The 25,974-nt window shown below is 34.8% G+C and overlaps 1 protein-coding gene across 2 annotated transcripts in view; it reads right to left on the bottom strand.

Moving 5' to 3' along the window:
- The window catches only part of ZNF280D (zinc finger protein 280D), a 125,534-nt gene that overhangs the window by 60,798 nt on the left and 38,762 nt on the right, over positions 1 to 25,974 (bottom strand). For both annotated transcript variants that reach the window (XM_036840313.1, XM_036840323.1), the window contains 6 exons: positions 25,074 to 25,244; positions 24,820 to 24,929; positions 16,860 to 17,083; positions 13,562 to 13,719; positions 12,647 to 12,747; positions 11,484 to 11,630 (listed from right to left, as the gene is read on the bottom strand). In XM_036840313.1, coding sequence (XP_036696208.1) covers positions 11,484 to 11,630; positions 12,647 to 12,747; positions 13,562 to 13,719; positions 16,860 to 17,083; positions 24,820 to 24,929; positions 25,074 to 25,244 — 911 coding nt within the window. The remainder of the gene's footprint in view (positions 1 to 11,483; positions 11,631 to 12,646; positions 12,748 to 13,561; positions 13,720 to 16,859; positions 17,084 to 24,819; positions 24,930 to 25,073; positions 25,245 to 25,974) is intronic.

Below are 25,974 nucleotides of genomic sequence, written 5' to 3'. Positions count from 1 at the left end.
TACTACACAATACTGATATTTATGCTCTCATTAATTTAAAAATTATATATGTATATGCAAACATATATATAAACTGAAACAACATATAAATACAAAAGAATGTTTTCTCTAAAGCTACGATCTGCCAGATACAGCACTATTTCCATTTAAATACAATCAATCATTTATAAAACTCGAACAGATAATACACTGGGAAGTAACTAGCACAGTACTGGCACACAGCAGGCATTTCATAAATTAAAGTTCTTTACAAAGTTCAAAGCAATATATAAATATAATATGTTTGTATTGTATTTTAGGTGCATCTTAAGACTATTTTAGAAGTGTGATGCATTCTTGGAGGTACAGGCAACTTAAATTCACTCATATTTGCTCAAAGAAGAGGAAGAAAAAGAGAAAACGTGGGCAAGAAACAGATACCAAGTCAAAAGGACAGAAAAAAAGTTCTCCAGAATCCAGTACCCAGAAATCTTTTCTCTATCTATAATCCCTCCCTAGGTTACCTTTTCATTTCACGGCTTTAAATATCATCTATCCAACTACCTACTTGATATCACTACTTGATGTCTAATATGCATCTCAAACCAACATGGACAAAACTGAATTCTGGATTTCTTCCCTACCTCCCTGCCCCCCAAAATATGTTCTTTCCTCAGTCTTCACCATATGACAGTATGTGAAAATTCCACTCTTGCAGCTGCTTAGGACAAAAAGCTTGGTCACTCTCACATCCCATATCTAACCCATTACTAAAAGCTGTCAGCTCTACCTTCAAAAACTGTCATAACATTTCCCCTTATTACCTTCAACCACTGCTACCATACTTGTCCAAGACACTCAACTTGACTAATAATAACCTCCTATGTTCTCCCTTTCATGTTCTTTCTTCCCTATGGTCTAGTCTCCTCACAGCTGCCAATGATCTTAAAACATGGCAGATCTTTCACATGCTTAAAATGCTGATGGTTTTCCAAAGTCCTGATTCTGGTTTACAAGGCTCTATATGAATTGGCCTGCATTCTATTGCTACAACCTTACTTCCTACTACTTTTCCTCTTATTACTTTACTCTGCTCCAGCCACAACTGGCCTCTGTGATGTTCTTTGAGTGCCCCAGGTACACACTCACTTCACTCCCGATATAATGTTACTTCCCCCAGATTTCCTCACAGCTTACTCCTTTATGTCCTTCAGAGAGGCCCGTTTTTGGCCACTATATATACAAGACAGCAACCACTTCACCCCTTCACTCCCAACATCTCCCCAATCCTAGGTACTCCTTATCTTCCACATTTTCCTTCTACAGTACTTATTTCCAACCAGTATGCATATACCTTCAAACATATATTTATTATTTTTCTCCACTATAATCCAAATTCCAGAGGATACAAACTTTGTTTTGTTCACTGCTATGTAATACCTAAAACAGTCTCTGGCACTAGTAAGGCACTCAATAAATATTTGTTAAATAAATGGACAGTAAGGCAGAAAGCAAGAGACTGACAGAAAGTGCATATGAGCAGCAGGTACAATTTAACTTGTTCAAAATGTCTGCCATTCCATTCAATGAAAATACATCCAGAATCCTGAGATAGAATACATTAATCTACTATTCCCTTAGTTGGACACAAGTCTTGCACATTTCTCTTGTGTATGTATGCATTTAAGTGTGCAAAAGGTGATAAAGACACGGTACATTTTTTAATAACATGATGTTCAACCAAAGAAGTAGTGATTTATTCCAAGGGTAGAGAAATAATTGTCTGTGTTGAATTTTGGATAAGCATACTACACTGTTTAGGGTAATACTGACTACATGTAATTTCTGACCTTAGACCTAATAATACCAAAATGAAATCTGACTCTGTGGTAGAACAATAAAAGGCTGGGCTCAGAAATCAAATTTTAACTCTGCTTTTTATTAGGTAATGTGACATGGAGCAACTTACTTTCTCCAAAACTTTGTTTCCTCATCTCTAAGTGTGATTGTGAGGATTCAACAAGATAATGCATGTAAAGCACCTGTTGCTGTCATAAGGTAAATGACTGCATATGTTAACTGCTTACTATTTTTATTAAAGATCTAATGAACATATTTAACACATCCAAAATCACTTTCACTATTTCTTAAAAGTCATAACAACTAGATTGTTAGCTCTAAAATCACCCAAGACCTAACAATACATTGTTTTAAACAAAAGTTACAACCAAAGCCTTCTAAAACAATAAAATGAGCCACAGAGTCAACAATTCTTATTCTCTCATATTGCTCTAATAATGTCATCTCAGTTACGAGTTTTTGCTCAGCTATAATTTTCCAGTCTTTTGTAAATAATCATACAAATTGTAAATTTCTTGAAGGATGCATGATGATCCTTCTTACTGATAGATTTTCCCCTCTTAACTGCTGGCTGTCTACCTCCTAGGTGCTCCAAATAAACAAAAAAGAAAATTGGACACGCATGGCAAATGAAGACATAAAACTCAGGGTATAAAAACTGATTAAAAATCACATAGCCAGGGAGGAGCTTCAAGATGGCGGGAGAGTAAGACGTGGAGATCACCTTCCTCCCCCCAAATACATCAGAAATACATCTACATGTGGAACAACTCCTACAGAACACCTACTGAAAGCTGGCAAAAGACCTCAGACCTCCCAAAAGGCAAGAAACTCCCCACGTACCTGGGTAGGGCAAAAGAAAGAAAAGAAAAAACACAGACAAAAGAATAGGGACGAGGGCTTCCCTGGTGGCGCAGTGGTTGGGAATCTGCCTGCCAATGCAGGGGACACGGGTTCGATCCCTGGTCTGGGAAGATCCCACATGCCGCGGAGCAACTAAGCCCGTGAGCCACAACTACTGAGCCTGCGCATCTGGAGCCTGTGCTCCGCAACGGGAGAGGCCGCGACAGTGAGAGGCCCACACACCACAATGAAGAGTGGCCCCCACTCACCACACCTGGAGAAAGCTCTTGCACAGAAATGAAGACACAACACAGCCAAAAATAAATAAATAAATTTAAAAAAAAATTAAAAAAAAAAAAAACGAATAGGGACGGGACCTGCGCCAGTGAGAGAGAGTTGTGAGGAAGAAAGGTCTCCACACACTAGGAAGCCCCTTCACGGGCGGAGACAGCGGGTGGCGGAGGGGGGAAGCTTCGGAGCCATGGAGGAGAGCGCAGCCACAGGGGTGCGGAGGGCAAAGCGGAGAGATTCCCGCACAGAGGATTGGTGCCGACCAGCACTCACCAGCCCGAGAGGCTTGTCTGCTCACCTGCCGGGGCGGGCGGGGGCTGGGAGCTGAGGCTCGGGCTTCAGAGGTCAGATCCCAGGGAGAGGACTGGGGTTGGCTGCGTGAACACAGCCTGAAGGGGGCTAGTGCACCACGGCTAGCCAGGAGGGAGTCCGGGAAAAGGTCTGGAACTGCTGAAGAGGCAAGAGACTTTTTCTTGCCTCTTTGTTTCCTGGTGCGCGAGGAGAGGGGATTAAGAGCGCCGCTTAAAGGAGCTCCAGAGACGGGCGAGCCGCAGCTATCAGCGCGGACCCCAGAGACAGGCATGGGACGCTAAGGCTGCTGCTGCAGCCACCAAGAAGCCTGTGTGCAAGCACAGGTCACTATCCACACCTCCCCTCCTGGGAGCCTGTGCAGCCTGCCACTGCCAGGGTCCTGTGATCCAGGGACAACTTCCCCAGGAGAATACACGGCTAGCCTCAGGCTGCTGCAACGTCACGCAGGCCTCTGCCGCCGCAGGCTCGCCCCGCCTCCTCTGTACCCCTCCCTCCCCCCGGCCTGAGTGAGCCAGAGCCCCCGAATCAGCTGCTCCTTTAACCCCGTCCTGTCTGAGCAGAAGAACAGACACCCTCAGGGGACCTACATGCCCTCAGGGGACCTACACGCAGAGGCAAGGCCAAATCCAAAGCTGAAGCCCAGGAGCTGTGTGAACCAAGAAGAGAAAGGGAAATTTCTCCCAGCACCCCAGGAGCAGTGGATTAAATCTCCACAATCAACTAGATGTACCCTGCATCTGTGGAATATCTGAATAGACAACAAACCAGCCCAAATTGAGGAGGTGGACTTTGGGAGCAACGATATATTTTTTTTCCCTTTTTCTCTTCTTGTGAGTGTGTATGCATATGCTTCTGTGTGTGCTTTTGTCTATATAGTTTTGCTTTAATCATTTGTCCTAGGATTCTGTCTGTCCGTTTTTTTTTTTTTTTAGTATAGCTTTCAGCGCTTGTTATCATTGGTGGATTTGTTTTCTGGTTTGGTTGTTCTCTTCTTTCTTTCTTTTTTAATTACTTTAAAAAATGTTTTTAATAATTACTTTTTGTTTTTTATTTTAATAACTTTTTTATTCTATTTTATTTTATCTTTTTCTTTCTTTCTTTCCTTTTTTCTCCCTTTTATTCTGAGCCGTGTGGATGACAGGCTCCTGGTGCTCCAGCCAGGTGTCAGGGCTGTGCCTCTGAGGGGGGAGAGCCAAGTTCAGGACATTGGTCCAACAGAGACCTCACAGCTCCATGTAATATCAAACGGCAAAAATCTCCCAGAGATCTCCAGCTCAACGCCAAGACCAAGCTCCACTCAATGACCAGCAACCTACAGTGCTGGACACCCTATGCCAAACAACTAGCAAGACAGGAACACAACCCCATCCATTAGCAGAGAGGCTGCCTAAAATCATAATAAGGTCACAGACACCCCAAAACACACCACCAGACACAGCCCTGCCCACCAGAAAGACAAGATCCAGCCTCATCCACCAGAACACAGGCACTAGTCCCCTCCACCAGGAAGCCTACACAACCCACTGAACCAACCTTAGCCACTAGGGGCAGACCTCAAAAACAACGGGAACTACGAACCTGCAGCTTGTGAAAAGGAGACCCCAAACACAGTAAGTTAAGCAAAAAAAGAAGACAAAGAAACACACAGCAGGTGAAAAAGCAAGGTAAAAACCCACCAGACCTAAAAAATGAAGAGGAAATAGGCAGTCTACCTGAAAAAGAATTCAGAATAATGATAGTACAGATGATCCGAAATCTTGGAAATAGAATAGACAAAATGCAAAAAACGTTTAACAAGGACCTAGAATAACTAAAGAGCAAACAAACAATCATGAACAACACAATAAATGAAATTAAAAATTCTCTAGAATGGATCAATAGCAGAATAACTAAGGCAGAAGAACGGATAAGTGACCTGGAAGATAAAATAGTGAAAATAACTACTGCAGAGCAGAATAAAGAAAAAAGAATGAAAAGAACTGAGCATAGTCTCAGAGACCTCTGGGACAACATTAAACACACCAACATTCGAATTATAGGGGCCCCAGAAGAAGAAGAGAAAAAGAAAGGAACTGAGAAAATATTTAAAGAGATTATAGTTGAAAACTTCCCTAATATGGGTAAGGAAATAGTTAATCAAGTCCAGGAAGCACAGAGAGCCCCATACAGGATAAATCCAAGGAGAAACACGCCAAGACACATACTAATCAAACTATCAAAAATTAAATACAAAGAAAAAATATTAAAAGCAGCAAGGGAAATACAACAAATAACATACAAGCGAATTCCCATAAGGTTAACAGCTGATCTTTCAGCAGAAACTCTGCAAGCCAAAAGGGAGTGACAGGGCATATTTAAAGTGATAAAAGGGAAAAACCTACAACCAAGATTACTCTATCCAGCAAGGATCTCATTCAGATTTGACAGAGAAATTGAAACCTTTACAGACAAGTAAAAGTTAAGAGAATTCAGCACAACCAAACCAGCTTTACAAGAAATGCTACAGGAACTTCTCTAGGCAGGAAACAAGAGAAGGAAAAGACCTACAATCACAAACCCAAAACAATTAAGAAAATGGTAATAGGAACATACATATCAATAATTACCTTAAATGTAAATGGATTAAATGCTTCAACCAAAAGACACAGACGGGCTGAATGGATACAAAAACAAGACCTGAATATATGCTGTCTACAAGAGAGCCACTTCAGACCGAGGGACACATACAGACTGAAAGTGAGGGGATGGAAAAAGATATTCCATGCAAATGGAAATCAAAAGAAAGCTGGAGTAGCAATTCTCATATCAGACAAAATAGACTTCAAAACAAAGACTATTACAAGAGACAAAGAAGGACACTACAAAATGATCAAGGGATCAATCCAAGAAGAAGATATAACAATTGTAAATATTTATGCACCCAACATAGGAGCACCTCAATATATAAGGCAAATGCTAGCAGCCATAAGAGGGGAAATTGACAGTAACACAATCATAGTAGGGGACTTTAACAACCCACTTTCACCAATGAACAAATCATCCAAAATGAAAATACGTAAGGAAACACAAGCTTTAAATGATACATTAAACAAGATGGACTTAATTGATATTTATAGGACATTCCATCCAAAAACAACAGAATACACTTTCTTCTCAAGTGCTCATGGGAAATTCTCCAGGATAGATCATATCTTGGGTCACAAGTCAAGCCTTGGTAAATTTAAGCAAATTGAAATTGTATCCAGTATCTTATTTGACCACAAGGCTATGAGACTAGATATCAATTACCGGAAAAATCTGTAAAAAATACAAACACATGGAGGCTAAACAATACACTACTTAATAACCAAGATATCACTGAAAAAATCAAAGAGGAAATCAAAAAATACCTAGAAAAAAATAACAATGAAAACACGATGACCCAAAACCTATGGGATGCAGCAAAAGCAGTTCTAAGAGGGAAGTTGATAGCAATACAATCTTACCTTAAGAAACAAGAAACATCTCAAATAAAGAACCTAACCTTACACCTAAAGGAATAAGAGAAAGAAAAACAAAAAAACCCCAAAGTTAGCAGACGGAAAGAAATCATAAAGATCAGATAGATAAACAAAATTGATAAACCATTAGCCAGACTCATCAAGAAAAAAAGGGAGAAGACTCAAATCAACAGAATTAGAAATGAAAGAGGGGAAGTAACAACTGACACTGCAGAAATACAAAGGATCATGAGAGATTACTACAAGCAACTCTTTGCCAATAAAATGGACAACCTGGAAAAAATGGACAATTCTTAGAAATGCACAACCTTCTGAGTCTGAACCAGGAAGAAACAGAAAATATGAACAGACCAATCACAAGCACTGAAATTGAAACTGTGATTAAAAATCTTCCAACAAAGAAAAGCCCAGGACCAGATGGCTTCACAGGCAAATTCTATCAAACATTTACAGAAGAGCTAACACCTATCCTTCTCAAACTCTTCCAAAATATAGCAGAGGGAAGAACTCTCCCAAACTCATTCTACAAGGCCACCATCACCCTGATACCAAAACCAGACAAAGATGTCACAAAGAAAGAAAACTACAGACCAATATCACTGATGAACATAGATGCAAAAATCCTCAACAGAATACTAGCAAACAGAATCCAACAGCACATTAAAAGGATCATACAACATGATCAAGTGGGGTTTATCCCAGGAATGCAAGGATTCTTCAATACACGCAAATCAATCAATGTGATACACCATATTAACAAATTGAAGGAGGAAAACCATATGATCATCTCAATAGATGCAGAGAAAGCTTTTGACAAAATTCAACACCCATTTATGATAAAAATCCTCCAGAAAGTAGGCATAGAGGGAACTTAGCTCAACATAATAAAGGCCTTATATGACAAACCCACAGCCAACCTTGTCCTCAATGGTGAAAAACTGAAACCATTTCCATGAAGATCAGGAACAAGACAAGGTGGCCCACTCTCACCACTATTATTCAACATAGTTGGAAGTGTTAGCCACAGCAATCAGAGAAGAAAAAGAAATAAAAGGAATCCAAATCGGAAAAGAAGAAGTAAAGCTATCACTGTTTGCAGATAAAATGATACTATACATAGAGAATCCTAAAGATGCTGCCAGAAAACTACTAGAGCTAATCAATGAATTTGGTAAACTAGCAGGATACAAAATTAATGCACAGAAATCTCTTGCATTCCTATACGCTAATGATGAAAAATCTGAAAGTGAAATTAAGAAAACACTCCCATTTACCATTGCAACAAAAAGAATAAAATACCTAGGAATAAACCTACCTAAGGAGACAAAAGACCTGTATGCAGAAAATTATAAGACACTGATGAAAGAAATTAAAGATGATACAAATAGATGGAGAGATATACCATGTTCTTGGATTGGAAGAATCAACATTATGAAAATGACTATACTACCCAAAGCAATCTACAGATTCAATGCAATCCCTATCAAACTACCACTGGCATTTTTCACAGAACTAGGACAAACAATTTCACAATTTGTATGGAAACACAAAAGACCCCGAATAGCCAAAGCAATCTTGAGAAAGAAAAACAGAGCTGGAGGAATCAGGCTCCCAGACTTCAGACTATACTACAGAGCTACAGTAATCAAGACAGTATGGTACTGGCACAAAAACAGAAATACAGATCAATGGAACAGGATAGAAAGCCCAGAGATAAACCCACACACCTATGGTCACCTTATCTTTGATAAAGGAGGCAAGAATATACAGTGGAGAAAAGACAGCCTTGTCAATAAGTGGTGCTGGAAAAACTGGACAGCTACATGTAAAAGAATGAAATTAGAACACTCCCTAACGCCATACACAAAAATAAACTCAAAATGGATTAAAGACCTAAATGTAAGGCCAGACACTATCAAACTCTTAGAGGAAAACATAGGCAGAACACTCTATGACATAAATCACAGCAAGATCCTTTTTGACCCACCTCCTTGAGAAATGGAAATAAAAACAAAAATAAACAAACGGGACCTAATGAAACTTAAAAGCTTTGGAACAGCAAAGGAAACCATAAAGAAGACGAAAAGACAACCCTCCGAATGGGAGAAAATATTTGAAATGAAGCAACTGACAAAGGATTAATCTCCAAAACTTACAAGCATCTCATGCAGCTCAAAATCAAAAAAACAAACAACCCAATCCAAAAATGGGCAGAAGACCTAAATAGACATTTCTCCAAAGAAGATATACAGATTGCCAACAAACACATGAAAGGATGATCAACATCATTAATCATTAGAGAAATGCAAATCAAAACTACAATGTGGTATCATCTCACACCGGTCAGAATGGCCATCATCAAAAAATCTAGAAGCAATAAATGCTGGAGAGGGTGTGAAGAAATGGGAACCCTCATACACTGTTGGTGGGAATGTAAATTGATACAGCCACTATGGAGAACACTATGGAGGGTCCTTAAAAAACTAAAAATAGAACTACCATACGACCCAGCAATCCCACTACTGGGCATATACCCTGAGAAAACCATAATTCAAAAAGGGACATGTACCAAAATGTTCATTGCAGCTCTATTTACAATAGCCAGGACATGGAATCAACCCAAGTGTCCACTGACAGATGAATGGATAAAGAAGATGTGGCACATATATTCAATGGAATGTTACTCAGCCATAAAAAGAAATGAAATTGAGTTATTTGTAGTGAGGTGGATGGACCTAGAGTCTGTCATACAGAGTGAAGTAAGTCAGAAAGAGAAAAACAAATACCGTATGCTAACACATATATATGGAATCTAAAAAAAAAAAAAAGGGCATGAAGAACCTAGGGCCAAGACAGGAATAACGACTCAGACCTCCTAGAGAATGGACTTGAGGACACGGGGAGGGGGGAAGGGTAAGCTGGGACAAAGTGAGAGAGTGGTAGTGTACATATGGATATATATACACTACCAAATGTAAAGTAGATAGCTAGTGGGAAGCAGTCGCATAGCACAGGGAGATTAGCTCGGTGCTTTGTGACCATTTAGAAGGGTGGGATAGGGAAGGTGGGAGGGAGACGCAAGAGGGAAGAGATATGGGGATATATGTATATATATAACTGATTCACTTTGTAATAAAGCAGAAACTAACACACCATTGTAAAGCAATTATACTCCAATAAAAACGTTAAAAAAAAAAATCACATAGTCCATACAGTTGGCCCACACATCTCCTTCATAATTATCATTCTTCCTACATCTATATCTCACTCTGGAGCTTAATATAGCATATGGGGAAAATGATGTTAAAAGCCCCATAATGAAATAAAACTACTGTTTTATACTTTATTCTTCCTTTGAAAATTAAAAGCCAAAGAAGAAATACAGAGTACCAAGAACAGTGTTTCTCAAACTCTGTTCCTCAAGAAATGTTAATAGATATTGAGCAAATAAAGGGTCCAATAGCCAAATAAGTCTGGGGAATACATATTATATCCTTACTTAGAGATTTACAATGTTCATTAGCATATTAAAATTTTTGAGGAATCCTGTTTTAAAAAAGAAACAATGATTTAATTTTGTAAACTAGGGCTTTACCAAATTCATTTACCACTAGCAATTGGTGGCGGGGGACATGTATTAACAACTGATGGAACATTGCTGGGGAAACCCAGAATCGAAAGATCTTGCCAGAACTCCTCAAGGATAGGTAGCATCCCAGTCACGACATAGGTGATCCCAAATTTATTTGGAAATTCTACTTTTATTATCTTTCCCAATGAAGAACCGCAAGCCGATTTCATGATTATCTAATGACTAGAATGGAAAGCAAAGTGAGCACCAATGCTGAATAAATTGACATGCCAGTTTAATCAATAACAAGAAAACGTAATGAGCTAATTAGTGAGGTGGCAAAACTTGATTACATGATCAGATTCAATAAATCCACTGACTTCTGGTTTTGGCAAAGGCGCTGTTATTGTTCTTTCAAGCGCTTAAGAACAGGATCAATGTTGCATTAAACTTTTTAGCCCAAACAAAGGATGACTTAATTGCTTCAGGAAAAGAACCAGTAAGTATAACATCAGAGTTCAAGAGATGGGTATAAGCACTAATACTGGGTCCCAAAAGTTACATAGCAGGACTAAATACAGTTCTTTGCCAGAGTTCATATATCAAGCAGTAAGTGTCACTACTGTTTCCTCTATCCCTGGCAGCTATAAAAGACCACTCCTGGTCAATGACGCCAACATGTCTTCTTATAATATGGGAGCTAAAAGTGGGAATAAAGTTTGAAGAGAAAGAGGAAAACACGATTATGAGTCATCAATCTTCTTTATCAGTTCAAACTCATCTTTTCCCCTGCTCCTGATAATTACCTTCCCCAGAAGGTAATTCTTAGCCTCGAAATATCCGATCTTTTGGATATTCTTCCACTCATCTTCTCTTTTTTCCTTCAATCCAAGGTTTCCTATTTCTAGCTATCTTTCAGAATTTTCATGTATGAACCACATCATCACCAGAAAGGAAGAAAGGAAAAGAAGTGGAAGTTTCACAGGTAATTCAGCATAAATTGCAAATTAATCATGTCATTTGGAACAATGCTGTTTCCCTTGCAGAACAAATCTAACCAACGTTCTAAGTCATAATCTATCTTTTCTCTAAAACAACATAAAGGAATAAAAACTGGCAAATCTCACCTGATGCTTCATGTAATGATGCATATAGGGTGTTGCAATTTTAATAACTTTGAGGCAAAACGGACATAGCAAGTTCTTAGTGTTTTCATGGGATGTTCTAAAATGAGTTTCTACATCAGAAAATGATGATGATCTATAATTGCAAACCTACAAAAAAAAAGATTTAGTTTAACTTGAAAACTTATAATGATATCCAATTTCAAAGTAAAAATGATAGGTCACTTGTTCAGAAGAATATTTTGTACTATTAATTCAGCTCTGATGCCTACACAACCAAGAATCCCATTAATGCAAACATCGAAAGATAATCTTTGAGACAGAAGAGTTACCTTTCAAAGCTTAAGGATACTTCCCAAAATATAACTAGATTCCCTTATTTTTATCAGATATTTTTATCTGTCACCCCCAATCTTGACTTGAGTTTTCAAACTCTGACACCTCTGGTCCTATAAAGTTCCTCTGCTATATAAAATAGCATCTTCCTTTAGATTATAAATGGCCTCCAGGCTATAGAAGTGACAATTTATTTTTATCTTACTTTCCCATTTCTCCAAATTCTGGAAAAATACTAGTCCCAAAGCATTTGGTAGGGTTCTCTGAAGTAAAAGCATTTTGTATTTCCCTTGTATGCCTACATTCTTCCCTACAGGGTAAGATAAGTTCATGTTTGTCTTTCTGCCACAGGGCTTTTCTTTGTCTAGTACAGGAGTGGGCAAACAATGGCCTATGGGCCAATTCCAACTGTCTGCTGACCCTACATAACAATGTATGAGTTATGCCAAGGGACTTCCTACTAATAAATTATTTACAGAAGATACTTTAATTTTAGCAACCAATTTTATCGAAATGGTTAGAAAAATAAAATATATTTCATGACATGAAAATTATATGAAATTCAAATTTCAGTGTCCATAAATAAAGTTATATTGAAACACAGTCATATCCATTCATTCACTTGTCTATGGCTGCCTGTGTGCTAGAGTGGCAGAGTTGATTTGTTGTAATGGAGATCTATGATCCTCAAAGCCTGAATACTTACTATCCTGCCCTTTATATAAAAAATGTGATGATGCCTGGCCTAATAGGTTTAAATCTTGTACCCAAAGCAAGAGATAACAAACAAACCAAACAAACACGATGTATACAATAAAATATGTGTATACCTGGCAAATATATGGCATTTCACCAGGTTTATGATTGTCCTTCATATGTTGTAAAAGAATATGCTCTGTTTCAAATGATAATTCACATATTTTGCAAATGGCTAAAAGTGGGGGAAAAAAGACATTACACCATTTTAAGATATATATACACACATAAGTATTCAATCATTATGTTGTACACCTGAAACTAATACAATGTTATATGTCAATTATACCTCAATTTTTTTTTAAAGTATCCTATTGAGGCAAATAAACAAAATCAGATATATACATATATAATTCATTTTGTACACCTATATCAACAACAACAGTAATAATAGTAGTAGTATTGGTGGTGGTGGTAGTGGTGAACAGTTGCATAGTTGTTAACTGTGTGCCATGCCCAGTTCTAAGGACTTTACTTACATTAACTCACTCAGTTCCCATCAAAACATTATGAAGCAGGTATTTTTATTATCCCCATTATTCAAATATTAAGTGACCTGTCTGAGATCACATTAAGATCACATATTAAGAGGCAGAGCTTGGATGTGAACCCAGGCTATCTTGCTCCAAAATCTGTGATTTTAACTACCGTTGTATTTACTTTTCTCATTCAAATTTAAAAGAAGGGCACTGATTTCATATTTGAAAACTATGATCTGAGGCTTCTAATTTAGTCCCCCACATGTAATGCACAGGTTATTTACCATAGTGAATTATTTACAAGAGGGACTTTAATTTCAGTAACTAATTTTATTTAAAAGTTTATATAAGTTAAAAATTAACTTTTTCAACTTTACTCTCAAATTTCAAAGTCATCTTCTTATTCTTATTTTTCTAACACACTTGTTCAGAGTTCAGTAACAAACTTTTCTCAGAGTTTACATTGTTAAAATCAACAATACTCAATATTTAAATGAAATTGTAACTTACTAGAAAATTCATGGGGTGTGTGTGTACTTTCAATGTGACACTGCAGTTGAAATGGTGTGGGAAACTGACGGTAGCAGTGCTGGCAGGTGGTGTGGTTTTCCCAGCTTTCACTGCTCTGCTTCTCAAGTTCCAAATGATGTTTCATGTGGTTCATAAACCTATAAATGATTGTCAACAGGTGCAAAAATTCAGATTTAAAAACAAAAATCTCACAAATAAGTACTTGAATCTAAATCTTAAAATTAGAGATATGATTACTGAAAATAAAATCTCTAAAGTCTTAAAGTCCTCTAGAAAAGTGTGCACTTTAAATAATCACTTTTATTAAGTAACTAAGTAAACATCTTTTCACCCTTGTTTTAAAATAAATAGTTATTATTAATTTGAAATATCACTAATTTGCTCTCTTGATTTCAGATTATTAAAATTTTTTTAAAGATAAAACAGCAGGTTTCTTCTCCATACAAGAAATACTACTTACATTTTTAAATAAAATACTGAAAGGAAGGAAACTCTACCACCAAAAGCAGCTACAGAGTCATGAGAGAAATCTTTTAAGCTATGAAGATATACAATAAATTCTAGCTGCTTAAAAGACAAATTACTGGTATTTTTACTTGTGTCTTGGTTTCTAAATGCATGTAATAGCAATTTTAATGCCCACAATTACAAGAACCTTTTGTCTTACTTAATGATACTGGTTTACTGTTAGCAAAGACTGTTCATTTTAACTTGCAGACTGTGCCCTTTGTAGGCAACGTCCATTTTTCAGTTTTACATTCTGCTATTTCAGCTTCCCTAAAAAGGCTTCTTATGAGCAGGAACTATGACCTTCAACAGCAGAGAGTGCAATATAAATGGGAATGCCTATTAAAAAGAGCTTACTGAAGCTTTTTGCTGAATTTGAAAGTAAAGTTATTCAATCAAAATAACAATTTTTAGACGGGGTCAACTATTAACAATTACTCACTTTGAGTCACTACAGGAAATAATGTTGAAATTAAGTGATAATATCATCAATCTGGATAGCAATCATCATAAAGGTTATAACATTTATTTTTTTTCACACCTCGCACAACACTACTCTTTAGTACAGGTTATGGTACACTTTGAAATATCTTTTAGACTTCCTTTGGTTTTTACACCAGCTCTACAAACACCTATAGGAAATCCTAGTCTTGGCTAAATATTTATGTATAGAGAAAATGTCATGAGCCATTAAACTCTCAGCTTACAACTTTCAGCAATTAAAATATCTAAATAAAATAATTTCTTAACTAGCAAGCTTTCTCTCAATTATTATATGAGCCCCCATCAGGAGCTCATACTACTTAAACCAACAGATGGAAATGAGGGAAACAAAAAAAGCAAACATCTTGCAAGGATATTCACAGAATAAAATAAACCTGTTTTGGGTGACACTCAATGTAGGGGGAAAAAAAAACCACCATACGTTGACAGGGCAGAGAATAGAAATCTACAGCTATCACCTTCTTACCATTCTCTACAAATATCAATTTACCCTCCCAGTTTTTACTATCAAGGTAAAATATTACTTAACATATTCAACTTCTTTGGTTATAAGTTGTTTTCTATGAAGTTTACATTTACTAAACAATCAGTATTTCCAAAAACGTTCAATTCCTGGATGTTACCAGATGCTGCTTGCTTAAAATTTCTAGATATTAGGACACTCTAGAAATATGTAACTAGTATTCTGAAACAATAACAAAAAAAAGAAAATTTTTACTTTCATATGTTTAATATTAATGTGTTAATCTCAACGGAAAATAAAAAAAGCTACTGCTGAAATAAATTCTAATATCATATATATATAACATTTAAGAATAACAAAGAACTAAGCAGGGGAGCCGTATTTCTATGCATTTTACTATATTTATTAACATGATTTTTCTGGTGTATTTTACTATTAAAATGGTAAAAATATGAAAATAGGGGAAAGAGTTCTATTGTAATATTGTTTCAGTGTTATATCACGAAGTACAATATTCCTTCTGTGAAACTACTGGGACCATTAGCTATTGATGGCTGTTAAAACTTGATGAAAGGAGATAAATGTGAAAACTCATATGAAATAATGTATCTAAAAGAATTTTTAAAACTATAAAGCACTACCATAAAAAAATAATTATTATAGGAGTTTATCGCAGTGTATTTCAGGGTTTTTCTATATGCTTCTTCTTGGACCCAAGAACTCACAGGAAAATAAAATAAATGCTGGGTCTACAAGTAAACTATAGGTGCCTAAGAATGCTAATTACAAATAACAGTCACCAAGGGTAAACATAAAAAGGTATGCATATATATGTTTGTACACACACACATGCCTCAACTGACGGAAGTACATTGACATCTGCAACTTACTTTGAAATGCATAAAAAAACCCAAATAGTTTGAAGGAAGGATGAATAGCTATATGATAAAGCAAGTACAGTTAAATGTTAATGATAGAATCAAGATGATAAGTATACAAGTGTCCATTACAAAATATTTTTAAATTTGTTGAATGTTGAACATTTTTATAATAAAATGATGGTAAAAAACCTTACCAAATATAAATGTCAAGCTATGTAACCAATAAAAATATCAATCAATATGTCTTCTCATTTTATTCTTATAACTAACTCTTTTATAGGATGACAGCTACTAATATGCCATGTAACTCAAAGATTACTGTAAGTTCCTAAAATTTGAAGCATACATGTGTAAAAATTTCAAAATTCCACTGCAATTAAATCTCTAATTTTTAAAGGTGTTAAAATTTAAAATCAAAGCAGTCATGTTTCCTAGAACTGGTACTTCTCCAAAGAATATCACTTTACCTGCAAGGTAAATGTTCTAAAAATTATAAATTGAGAGATTTGAGCATTAAACAAGATTATATAAGAGGTCAAACTGGACAAAACATAAATAAGTGGTTCTTCATGTGGTGTGAAAAAAAATAAAATTCAAAAGCAGTTAAATATGAAAATTATCTCATGAAAATTCCTAGATCACTGATAATATAGGTAAAAGAAGTTAATTTTGTTTTATTTGAAATAAAGTTTATCCTTTCTTAAGTTATTTTAAAGAAATACAACTAACTGGATCCAAGAGTCAACTCTAAAATATAAGAAAGGACAAAAGCTTTTTAACAAGAGAATCTGTCTTTGTTCTTAGTGCAAAGTGTTAAAATCTCTTACCTAGAATAACATTAAAAAATGCAAGATAAAGATACAACATTTATATCTGTAGCATTCCAATTTTCAAATAGAAATAAAAATAAGTGCTAACATACCTAATATTATTTTTAAGAATTTTCAAGCAACTGAAGCACTTAAAGGTTGTGTAAGTCTTCTGTTCTTCCTGGACATCTCCTTCATGTTTTCCATAATAAAAGTCATTAACTAACATGATCAGTTTTCCTTTTTCTGAATCAACAGTCTTACTTTTATTTGCTGTACTTGAAAATTCTGTTTTAGCCAGTCCCAAAAAGTTATTTATCATGTCTGGACAACAGTACTGAAAGAGAAAAAACAGAAGTCTTATTTATCTCTTAAAACAATTAGAAACCAAAATACGGTTCTTTGTTTACAACTAAGGTCAGACCATGTAAAACTATGCTTGGTGATATATCTGGAAGAATATTCACCAAAAGCTTGTGGTGCATATACATACTCTCAAAATCTCAAACAATAAACATCTATTACCTTAATAAAAAAAATTTTTTTTAAAGAAAGAAAAGAGAAACCTTAAAACCAGGACTCAACTATTGATCTAATAGTCTTTTCCTTATAATTTGTCTTTTCAGATGTAAATATTTAACAACACTTAAATTAACAAAACTAAACATTGTTCATATCCATGCCATGACAGAGTATAGAAAGGAAATGTAGTTTTACATGCCATAATGTATATGTTTAACTATATATATACTAAATTTCATAATATCTGGTTGGAACTGGACATTGAGCACAGCTAACCTGCCATTCCTTAGACTCAAGGTGCTAAAAAATGCATAGGGAAAAAATAAAGAACCATCAGTTATGTCTTGAAAGCTTCAACAGTTACATCTTGAAATCTAGAATGCTTATATATTTGACGGGGAAATTTAGTTCCTCATTTGGAAAATCAAGATGTCATATAAACTGGTTCCAATGTGAAATACTTTCATACATGAGCTTTTTTTTTCCAACAAGATAATTAATTTATTGTACATAATTTTCAGTTTTAGAATTTCTCTAAGGCAGTTTTACTCAGAGGGCTATCCAAGGAAGACCTGCATTAGAAAAACCAGAAGTGCTTGTCAAAATGCTAATTCCTGGGCCTACTTCAGACCAATAAGCCACAAAGTCTAGAGGTAGGGCCCAGAAATCTATATTTTTTAACAAGGCACCTATGTAATTCTTTTACAACATAAACCAACTGACTTAAACCCTTCCTAAACATGTCATCTCGTAAATTAGTAGCATCATAAGAAAGTCTGAAAATCTAAACACAACTCTATTCCATTTCTAAGAATAACAAAATCCACTTCCTCTCCTGCCATATTGAAATGTTACATTATTGGTGAAACTTTGTGTCACATGAGAAGCTGGACTTTTGATGCAAGACAGACCTATAATATTTCCTTCGATTGCTCTTATTTTGTTCACCTGTCAATTCTGAAACCTACAGAGGAAAACAACACACACAAAAAAATCTGAAATAGATCCAAAAGAGAGGAGAAAAAAATACTAAATAAAACGAACTGACAAAAAAGTGACAGAATTTATGCTTAGGAGTTAAGGTTGCACCCATAAGCTGAATTAGGATAAGGGTATTAATTCTCTAATACAATATGACCCTCTGTAGTCTACCACTCTGAATAAACACAATTGAAATGAAACCACGATAAAAAGAGGGAAATGAGAAAGGTTTTGCTACCTATGTTTCTAGATTCTTCTTAAGACACATAAAATTTAAGAGCTCAAACTTAAGAAAGTCACACTGGGGTTTCCCTGGTGGCGCAGTGGTTAAGAATCCACCTGCCAATGCAGGGAACATGGGTTCGAGCCCTGGTCTGGGAAGATCCCACATGCCACGGAGCATCTAAGCCCATGCACCACAACTACTGAGCCTGCAAGCCGCAACTACTGAAGCCCATGCACCTAGAGCCCGTGCTCTGCAACAGAAGAAGTCACTGCAATGAGAAGCCCACCCACTGCAACAAAGAGTAGCCCCCACTCACCGCAACTAGAGAAAGCCCGCTTGCAGCAACAAAGACCCAACACAGCCAAAAATAAATAAATTAAATAAATAAATTATTTTTTTTAAAAAGTCACACTGTTACAAAGGACTTTAGAAAGCTAAAGTCTAAAAATGTTGTTTTTGACTTTAAGGACAAATGGAGAAAAGGATGAGTCAGAGTAAACTCACCAGCACTGTTAGAAAAATGATTTAATATATGTCTTACTACAAATGATGTGTATCAGTAACATCATTTGATAGACAAAATTCCTCATCTTATCTGCAGTTTTACTATAGGGATGATCTCAAACATCAACTGGAAAAAATTGTAATGCACAAAATGACATAATACAGAATAGTCTCACTAATTAGAAATGTGGATAATCTTATTTACTCAAACATTAAATCTGGCTTTCAGACTGTAGGAGTTACTCTGAGTCATATTTGAGAATTGATTCTCTTCTGAAATCTACAAAATAATCTATGTAATCTACAGTAGAGTGTGCTGTAAGGTTTATATTCTCCAGAAATGTCTAATTTAGTACATTATAAACGTTTGTTACTCTAAATACTCATAAATGCATAATAGACGATCAATTGCTTGCTGTTCTTCCATTTTCTTTCTTGTTCTACAGAAAAGCAAGATTTTAAAAATAAACATGCAAATCTCATTCACAATATCCTTTAAACAATGTTTCATATTCCTATAAAATAGCTGAATGATAAACCACTGACAACCAAGAATGGATGAGGTGCACTGAAGAAGGTTGGGGGATTTAGTAATTGAGAGGAAAGTATCTTCCAGAAAATATCCAAAAGGCAAGAAAGCAAGTTAAGAAATGAGAACTAGGCTTAGATTTAAAGTTTTATGGTAAGACAGAACAAGTGATGGATGGCACGGCTGAGCTATGGCCCAACACTAACTGGTCACCTTTTATTCAGCCCTAGTACACTTTTGGTTCTAGCCCTTCACTGTAACCCCAGGTTCATCCCTTATTTTCCTGGGTTAGTCATTCTGCAAATATTAAACACTTTAATGCCATATACTATAATTTGACAAACAGTAGATAACATCTAAACACCATTCTAATCTTAACTCCTCCCAATAGACATACCATGTTCTGTTGCTTTCTTAGTACCTAAAAATTTAGATGGGATTTCCAGAGCAAAGAAGGGGTACCATGTTTAAATAGTAAAAAAAAAAACTTCCCATATGGTCATCCTACATAAGTCAACATTTTTCCCTTCTCCTTGTGAGATACATCCAAAAAGCCACAACAACCAAATTCCAAAAATTTAATTTTCATTAAAACTCAAAGTCAGATAGAATCCACAGACTCCACAACATATGAAAGCACTACCAAAAGCAGCAAGATCAGGCAGAAGACAGGCAGCTGGAAGCAGACCAGAGAAATCAAAAGAACCCAATGTTAACAGACCTTAGAAAGTGTCAGCAAAACATACATTCTAAGGTGAAATGCACATCATGAAGCACAAATCTATGTTCTTTGTTTGCAAAACCAAGTATAGGAGCTGGAGCAAGAAGGATGGCAGAAATTCCTCAAACCTCATTCAGTACAGAGAAACAGAAAAGGAATGCTACATATAAAATCAGACACACAAGTTATACTTATAGGAAGAAGTTGTATAAACCAGCTAATAGGTTGTGAGATTATCCTGGCAACCTATGCTTCCCAAAAGGAGCTTTGTACAAAACAACTAACCCAAGAAAATCTGACTTGTTCAATATGATAGGGACTTACATCTAAACAAAAATACTTTAAGATAAATTGAGGAAATGTAAAATTCTCACAAAAACACCTTAGAGCAGATGCAGATGAAAATAGGGGCCAAAATTTTTGCCATAAATTTTAAAAAACTTAATGAAGCAACTGTGTCTATTTGGAAGACCAAAAAGCAAGAAGAGATGGCAAGACAAAAAGAAGACATAAAGAGTGGCAAAATCAAGAGTAAAAGTAGAGAAAAAAAATAAAACCAGATAGCTAAACACAAATTAGAAAAGTACACTGGTGAACAGATGTTGGAAAATAAAATAAATGAGAAAAGCAAAGTAAATTAAAAGAAAGAGGAAAGGGGAGGGGAGGGGAGGGGAGGGAAGGGGAGAGGAGAGGAGGGGAGAGGAGAGGAGAGGAGAGGAGAGGAGAGGAGAGGAGAGGAGAGGAGAGGAGAGGAGAGGAGAGGAGAGGAGAGGAGAGGAGAAGAGGGAAAAGAGAAAGAACTAAAAGGATTAGGAAGAAAATCACAAATATGCCAGACAAAGGACATTGAACAAATGAACAAATGAGTACTGGACAACACCCAGCCCCCCAAATAACAAAACAATTGTATGGAATTTAAAGATACAAATGAAGAAAACTACACTAAAATAAAGGAAGACACAAATTTACAAGCTGAAAGAACATGCTGTATCTCAGAAAAGACTGATCCAAAATTCTCAACACGAAGTCACTGTAGAATTATCAGTCTTTCAAAATAAAGAATCCTCTGGACAGCCAGGCAAAAACAGCAAATCATTTATATAGGGCAAAATAATTCAAGCTTATCCCAAATTCTTAACAACAACATTAGATACTGTAAAACAAAAGCAACACCAACAAGATCCTCAAAGTGGGATCCAACTTTATATCTGGCCAAACTGTCTTTCATGAATGGACTATAGTCAAACTGTTTTGAACATGAAGGAACTCAAAGAATACTGTTCCCAGGCCCTTCCTGAGGAAATTACTGTGGGATAAACTTTAGTCAAACAAGAGATAACCAAAGGAACCATAACAGAAAGACTGGTGATGAGTACTGAATATATTTACTGTGGAAAAGGATTAAAACAAATACAGAAATAAGGTTAAGAAAACTAAATGAAAATGTCATATGCCCTGACAATGGAAAAATGATACAACCAACAAATAAAAACTGAAAGGAGGTAAAAGGACAATAAATATGAGGTCAAGAGAATTCATAGATTGCTTCACATATGGTAGCAGTACATCAAGGAATATAATTTAGAGCTACCAAATAAAGAAGTGAAGGTATGAGCATTTTCAATAGTACAAAGAAATAGTACACTCAGAAAGATAATATTGACTAAAATCAGTAGGAGAGGAGAAAGTAAGGATGGGGTTAAGAATAGGAAATTTAATGCTACTTTAATCAATTTTAATAGTAGAGAATAGCCAAAGGAATAGAAGACTACCAGAATTATATTAACGTTAAAATTAGAAGGATAAACAGGAAAACAAAAATACAACTTCCCTAAAAACCCAAATTACATGCATGTAAAGCAACCACATAGTGAAAGAAAGAAAGAGAGAAAGAAAGAGAGGAAGAAAAGAGTTCAGCAAAAAATTGTGACAGAACCAAGATCAAATAAACCTGTCACATCTATGAAAATAAGTAAATTTAACTCAACTACTGAAACAAAAAAGATTTTCATTATAGGATCACAACTTTCTGCTTAAAGCAAGAGGCATACTTAAAACAAAGCCACTCAGAAGGGTTGAAAATAAAAGGATAAACAAAGAATACACTAGGCAAATAGAAACCAGAAGAAAACAAGGGTTGTGAGCCTAAAAGGCATTAAACTTTAAGACAAAAAAGGACATTTTATAAAAATGCTAAAGGACGCATTCACAATACAGTTATAAAAGAGATTCATCTGTATCACAAACAATAGCAACAATCTTAAAACAGAATTGCAATATACCAAAAAAATATATTGGTGGTGAAAGATGTAGATTGAGATGTGGTATTTCTCAATCCATGACAGAGCAAGTAAACAAAAAAATAAGTTAAGTTACAGAAATCTAAATAATGTAATTAATAAGCTAGATCTGGTTGATAAATATCAAATTCCCTAAAAAAGAAATAACGTACCTATCTTCAAGTTAAATAGCCCATACACTTGTCAAAAGGGGAATAACAATAAGTATTTGGGAGAACTTGAGCTTTTTACCATTAAAAGTTTGAACACCAGTTATGCCAATTAACTGGCTATAAAACAATGAGAAAAATGTCTATCTCAAAGAATTTTCTAAGGATTAAATGAAATAATGTATTTAAAGCTTAGTAGTCTCACATGGTCTCAGGTAAGTATATTGTTCTTATTATTGTAGCATATTTGAATTATGTTTTAGGTATTCTTCATTGAAAGAAAACATTATTTCTGTGGTACAGTCATCTACTCACCTATAATAAAAGCAAAAAAATCATTTACAAATAATCTAAAAATCTTATTTTTTTCAAAATAGAAATTATTATTGTAAATTATAATTTATGTATAAAATGCATAATCTAGAACATAAAGTCTCCATAATTTTATACTTCCCTGTCCGAGATTTGGTGACTATTCTCTAAGATTTCTTTATGATATAAAGGAATATAATAAATTATTCATATTACATTCAACTTAGTTCAATAATATATCTTAGAGCTATCTTCCCATATCATCATTCTAGAGATTCCACCTTTTTTAAAAATGCTGCATAGTGTTTTATTATATGAATATTATATGAAGTTGTGATTCTTTCTAATATGAGTAATCACAAACAATGCTATAATATGTTTTGAAAGTAAAACTACATTTTGGAAAATGATTGCCAGTCTCACCAGGTACAGTACATATAATGTGCTACAGCTTGTACACAAAACAGAAAAGAAGTAAGAGCACTTGTGTTCACCTGTTTATGCAGAAAGAAGACCAGGGAGGATAGAAAACAAACTAATAAAAATTATTTTCTTTGAGAGTCATACTGGGAACCAGATAAATAAGAGACAGGGATAAGAGTTTTTACTTGTATGCCTTTGTAAACTTTTCAATTTTGAATCATATGACTATTACCTATTCAAATAACTAAAGATAACTAAAGAATTTAGCCCTTTCTTTTTTCCCTATGTCCAAAATGCAAAACATGAAAAAACATCAGGTATCTCATCAAAATATTACATAAATAGGAAAACTGAAAGCACTTGTACAGGTTAATTCTCATATAAGAACAAACCACAAAGTGCAATTATCAGGGAGTACATACTGTGAGCTAGAAGTAGTGACAGACCAAATAGAGTTTTGTATTTAAATAAAGAGACTATATTTGAAATAAAAAAGTTCCTTTATTTTTTTCTACTTTTTTTGTAAAATACTGAATTTCAAAAAAGATTTGTCAATCCCTGAAACAGTGAGCAATCCCTGAAACTTTTCCTTAGATATTTCTTTACCATTGCATCCTTCTCCTTCCTTCTTTTCTCCATATGATCTACATTGCCTTTTTTCTTGTCTCTTTCCCCCTTCCTTGCATTTATACCGGGCACAGAAGAGGAATACAGGCTATCTTTCCATAGACACAGCAGGGTACTGTAAGATTCTACCAAAGTATTTTAAGTGAAGTGTTACCTAAACCTCCTATTTCATTTGTACTTTGAAAATTTCTTAAAATCTAATTTCAGGAACTTCTTATACCAATAAAAAGCTCAAATTAATTTATAACAATTACACAAACTATATTATGGACTAAGTTAAAACAATTATTTCATATAAAATCCTCCATCATTTGAAGTTTATGTCTGAGTGTTGAAATTAAAGTAAAACTAAGATTTTCATTGTGTAATATGACATGCACATGTTAGTATGAACAAAAAAGATAACTAAAGGAACTGTTAACTTATATGAAATATTAAATACATAATAAAATGCCTATTTTTAAGAAGTTTCAAGTATGCATAAGCTAGTAAATAAGATATTCTGAATAATGCATTATTTTCATTTAAAATTAGAATACAATAAGCAGACATTATAATGTATATGAACTTAATTTTTTAAATTTGATGATTCAGAAATTTTAAAATCTTATATGAAGACAATCATTATGAATATAAACTTTTACCTAACTTATATGGAAATACCAATATGAGAATATTTCTTATCTAAATATCTGAACAAATCATTATTTACTGCAAATCAATCAATATTTTTAGGGATTTGCAAACCTTTTTAAAATTAAATTTTGAAAAAGTTTTACCTTCATGTGATTTTTCAAAGGATCCAAAAGATTGAAATGAATATTGCACTTTGGACAAGCTCTTGGAAAAGGTGTTCCATTTTTAGATTGATTTGATGAGATATTTGTACCTAAAATAAATTCAAAATATATATGATTCAAAATTCATCACTTTTTAACCTTCAATAACCACTACTGATAGTCTGTACTACAATTTCTATAATTCATATATAAATACTATAATTTCTTTTTTATATGCCACATTTCATATTTACCTTTTGACGGCACAGCCTGGGGAGATGTCACTGAAAGAGATTTAACTGAAGAAAATACAGCTGAGGAATTTGTTCCAGAAACACCTTCACTGGGTTTAGACTTCTTTGGATTAACACTGTTTACTTCAGAAGTAGAAGGACGTTTTGATAAAAATGAACTTTCATTCATACCTATAATGATTTAAATAGTGAGAAAATATTTTTAAAGACTTTAGAACATTGCTTACAACTAAGTAAAAATACTTTGGAGTGAAATTAAATGTAATATAATTGAATTATCACATCATACAAATAACAATAAATAATGACAAAAATTGATGTGATCAAAAGTTAAGGGATATAAAGAAACTGTATAAATATCTATTACATACTATATATATTCAAATTAGTCATAAAATACCTTTCTATGTAAGACAATACTAAATATAACTTCAAATAAGGAAATATATAAACAGCTATTATGAAAGAAGGCAGAGCAAGCAAAAAAAAAAAGGTTAAAGCACAAAGAATATGCCAGGGTTCCCACAAATGAATTAACTTTAGATGCTTAAGTGAGTGAGTTTGTTTAAAAAAAAAAAAAAAATCCAAAAATTTAGAGAGACACTTTAGAAGCTGTTTATTTAACGACTTAAAATGTCCAATGAAAAGTTAGTTTTGTCCACCTAACAAAGAGGTGGTCTACTCATGGCTTTAGGTTATATTATCCATTTATTCCTACATACAAAGTGGAAACTACTAATCTTGAATGATAAAACCTCATTCATTCATGTGAAAGGGTTCATAATAGAAGGAGTTAGTATTATACTATGGTTTTCAAATTATCTTCCCCAGAGCTTAATGGGCTCCTCATAGGGAATACACTGGGTGTGTTTGACAGAGAAACTCTGCTTTTATATTTTAT

This window comes from Balaenoptera musculus, chromosome 2 (genome assembly GCF_009873245.2).
Source record: "Balaenoptera musculus isolate JJ_BM4_2016_0621 chromosome 2, mBalMus1.pri.v3, whole genome shotgun sequence".
NCBI lineage: Eukaryota > Metazoa > Chordata > Mammalia > Artiodactyla > Balaenopteridae > Balaenoptera > Balaenoptera musculus.
Note: the sequence above shows the minus strand (reverse complement) of the source record. Positions and strands in the feature narration are given on the sequence as shown.